Raw genomic sequence first — 3,951 nt, 5'->3', positions numbered from 1 at the left:
TGTGTGTGTGTGTGTGTGTGTGTGTGTGTTACATACTGTAATATGTTGCTAACTAATGCCGTCTGTTGTTCTTCTAGATTGTGGAACTGGACACAAAGAGAAACAGGAACAGGGAGGCACTCAATGCCCTGAAACATGATGTGGCAGATTCAGGTGAGCAGCCTCTCCCAGCAGCTGTGCCACTAAAAGAGTCAAACAAGAGAAGCTGTTAAAAACACAAAACCTCACAGTGATAGGAAAGCCAGGTGTAAAGTTTATTCTATGTGTGTTTATGCAATGAATGACATAAAACACTGCTCACATTTGCAGAGAAAGTCAAGGTTTGCTTGGGAAGCATGTTTATCAAATTCCCCAAATCCAAGACAAGAGAAATGATTCAGAAAGGTAAAACATTTCTAAGTCATTGATTCTTACATGTGCAATTTTATTAAGAACACATCATCCTAAACTCTTTTGGTCTTTGTTGTGGTGTGTAGACCAGGAGCAGCTGGACAAAGAGATAAATGATCTTCGCAAAGGGCTGAAAGCAAAAGTGAATCGTCTCAATGAGATGCAAGGTAAGTAAGCTATGCTCTTACTATAATACATAATACTTATTAACAGTTAAACTGTTTAGCTGCAAAATGTTCATCCAGTTATTTCTCTTTAGTACCACTTAGATTTCCAGCCTTTTGTTGCCCCACCTGATTTTTTAAAGATGTGTTGCTGCCATCAATTTCAAAATGAGCTAATATCTTTCATGAAACAGTAAAATGTCTCAGTCTAAACATTTGACTCTGACACTCTGACCAGATGTTTCTAATTTTAATAATATTCCACACACAAAGGAAAGCAGTATTAGTTTGTTTAATTTTCACCTTGAAGGACATCCTGGTAACCCCTCCCCCAATAAACCCCCCAAACTCACGAGTATTATTAGTTAAATGTGAAGAATATATGAAGAAAATCACTTTCATTCTGGTTGTATAGAAAAATAGAGGCCTCAGAAGCTCTTACTAGTCAGTACCCAGGAGGAAACAATCCAGAAGGTCTATTTGAAAGATAGATTTGATCACAAACTGCGATTGGGAAAGAACCAAACATTGCACACGATAAAGTTCAATCGATAAATTAGATTTATGAGTGTCCCTGGATCACAGCCTCATAAAATGTCAAACGGTTTTGGAAGGTGTGCAGTATGTTTGGGATCCTTCACAACCCCTAACAATCAAACCAGATCTGAACACAGAGACACTGTGCTGCATTTAATCCTCACATACTGGTCATATTTTCATACCTAGTCTGGTCTGGTCCAGAATATCTTCATAATCAGCGTCTACACCAAATTTTGAACTACAGATTGTTTTTGGAAGTATAAATAGCTACTAATGTGTTTTAGGAAAATCCATCAACAGAATGACATTTAGGTTTTTCACTGCTGTCAAACATCTAAATGGCTCAGATTTGGGTTAAAGTCATAGGTTTGAAGCAGCCATAAGTCAGTGTAGTAAATAGCAGGATGTGTGGAAAGTCTGAATATATAATGACATTTTTAAGTGTTTTATGTGGAGTCTGCTGTCTGTAAAAAAATAATTCCATGACATCTGGAATATTCCTGCAGCCTCCATAGCAAAAATGTCTTGTCTGGTCTCCAGTAACTTATTTGTACAGGAAGTGCAGTGTTATCTGATGGAGGTTTCATTGCTTTACATCATTAAACTCGCAGAATTTCTCCCAGTGGTTCTGTTGTTGGAAGCAGGAGAGGAAACTGAGTCCAATCTGCCTTCAGTCAGATACCTTTAGATTAGGAGGAATAAGCATAATGACTCAGTCATTATTCCTGTGGGAAGTCCTTCATATTATTATTGGGAAAAGTCCTCAGTCACAGTGATCTCTATTGTTCTGTTCCTACGACTACATTTATTTTAAGTCAGTCTTATATGATCTCTTAACCTTTTTTGTGTCTTACTGTTGCAGGAAAACCTGAGCTGAGAGGCTACAGTCTTTCTCCTCTGTCCACTGATGAAATCAGAGCTATTAACAGCCTTTTAAAGAGATGACTGGAATTCAACAAATCACTGCATCTGGGGACAAATGCCACATGCTGACATGTTGACTGCAGCACTCGGTTGTTCAGATGGGAGCACAATGTGCCAGAGCTTCAAGCCAAACCATCATCGACATGAGAACTGATCGCATTTTAAATGTGGGAGTAGCTAATGTGGAAACCAATACAACTCCCATTCTGTCTAATGGCTAGCAAGAGCTAACCTCACTGATTGAAAAGAGAATTTCAGTTGTATTGAAGTTTTTATCTGTGACCTCGGTTAACACTTTCCAGATGAATTTATGGTTTCAGTTTTTAGTTTTAACCTTTTTCTTTTCAACTATAACATGATTTTTTTTGTAAATTGAGTGAAGAGAACAGTTTACCCTTTATTGTTTGATCGCTCAGTTCGAGGAGTCGCAACAAGCATTTGAGAACTAGTAGTTGATGTCACCACAGACAACTTTTATATACAGTATTTGGCTGTGATGTATATAATCCATCCTTCGAGCTAATAAAAGCTGGTAACATACACCCAGGCTTTGTGTTATTCCCCTTATTGCATAAATAATTCAGTATCAGCTTAAGAATTCACTTGCTATCATGGACAATGAAAGGATTTCATCTGGGTCTTCCCAAGTCCACTTCACTATAACACTTAATGTCTAAACACAAGCAGAAAGCACCAGATCTGAAATCTTAGCTCAGGTCTCGGGTCCTGAGGAGGCCGTGGATCCATAATGTCTGTCTTGTTAAAATCTCCTTATTCACACTGGACTTATGAAGATCTCTTTCTTATGCATTTTCAGGGTAGTTTAGTTTAAATGATTGTGGTCAAAGTCAACAGCTTAATGGAATAACAAATTCAGAGTAATAGGCTCATGTTGACACATCGAGAAGCATTCAGCAGTTTCTTTTTTGGGGGGTAATAGTTCATAATACAGCCTGGGACAAAAGGGCATTTGAAATTACAGTGTAATTATATCTACCTTAAAATACTAGGCACATTAAAATAAGGGGGTAACAAGTCAGGGTTTTTTTTTTAAAGGAAATACAGAAATTACTTTAAATTAGAGTACGGTACTGTATCTGGTCTTTAAATGATGACGTGATGAACCCTGCTTCTGGGCCATAACGACTCTGCTTTTGTTAAGGTTGTCACTGTCGGCCTCTCTCGGTTTTTATTACCGCTAATCATTTTAAAGCTCAGTTTTTAAAACCTTATAATGTAACTACAGCCCAGTCCGTGCAACAGTACATTAATGACTAACCTCGTATTGTGGATGGATTATCTCAGTTGTTCTCCTGACTGAAGTTTGGTCCGTTTACAGCTTCCTGCCATGCGATTGCATTTGTCCCTAACCATCGGGAACCCTCACGTTAACTTTTATCAAGTGGGAAAAAGTTAGTGTTCATCCTCCAGCTTCACTGTGTTTATGTTATGCTAACATATGCTAATATAGTTGTGCCGCTAGTGATCACGTAGCACATCACTATATACCAGCTAGCCCAACTTCAGTAACCCTACGAACGTCACTGCTGTTTAGTTTTCTGTCTTCTTTTATGTTGGAAGTGATAGCAGAGCTGTACGTTTAATTTTTTCAGAAATCTCTCAGTCAGAACATGGTGTTTTATCATTAGATGGAAACTAGCGAGCTAACTTCCTGCTAACTTCTAACTCTGTTAAATTTCATAAATTCTGTTTTCATGGATGCCTGGATGCTAAACTCAATTGTTACACCTGGTAAAGCAGCAACGCTGATCGTGATGCTGCAGTGATCGTGTGACTTTAGGACCTGAAGCTGAGTTTGGGCCCAGGCACAGCTAATGACGTCAGACTTAACGACCGGATAGGTGATTTTAAGTAGTGAACATTTTACATCTTACATCTGATAGGGATTTAAGATATTTTTTCCATTTCATTC

The 3,951-nt window shown here is 38.2% G+C and overlaps 1 protein-coding gene across 1 annotated transcript in view; it reads left to right on the top strand.

Moving 5' to 3' along the window:
* The window catches only part of pdrg1 (p53 and DNA-damage regulated 1), a 3,214-nt gene extending 656 nt beyond the window's left edge, over positions 1-2,558 (top strand). The window contains exons 2-5 of the mRNA XM_005726720.1: positions 78-153; positions 310-384; positions 477-557; positions 1,957-2,558. Coding sequence (XP_005726777.1) covers positions 78-153; positions 310-384; positions 477-557; positions 1,957-2,039 — 315 coding nt within the window. The 3' untranslated portion in view covers positions 2,040-2,558. The remainder of the gene's footprint in view (positions 1-77; positions 154-309; positions 385-476; positions 558-1,956) is intronic.
* The last annotated feature ends 1,393 nt before the right edge of the window (positions 2,559-3,951 follow it).

Source organism: Pundamilia nyererei, unplaced genomic scaffold, assembly GCF_000239375.1.
Source record: "Pundamilia nyererei isolate P.nyererei 1_Seehausen unplaced genomic scaffold, PunNye1.0 scaffold00021, whole genome shotgun sequence".
NCBI lineage: Eukaryota > Metazoa > Chordata > Actinopteri > Cichliformes > Cichlidae > Pundamilia > Pundamilia nyererei.
This window is presented reverse-complemented; position numbering and strand designations above follow the sequence as displayed.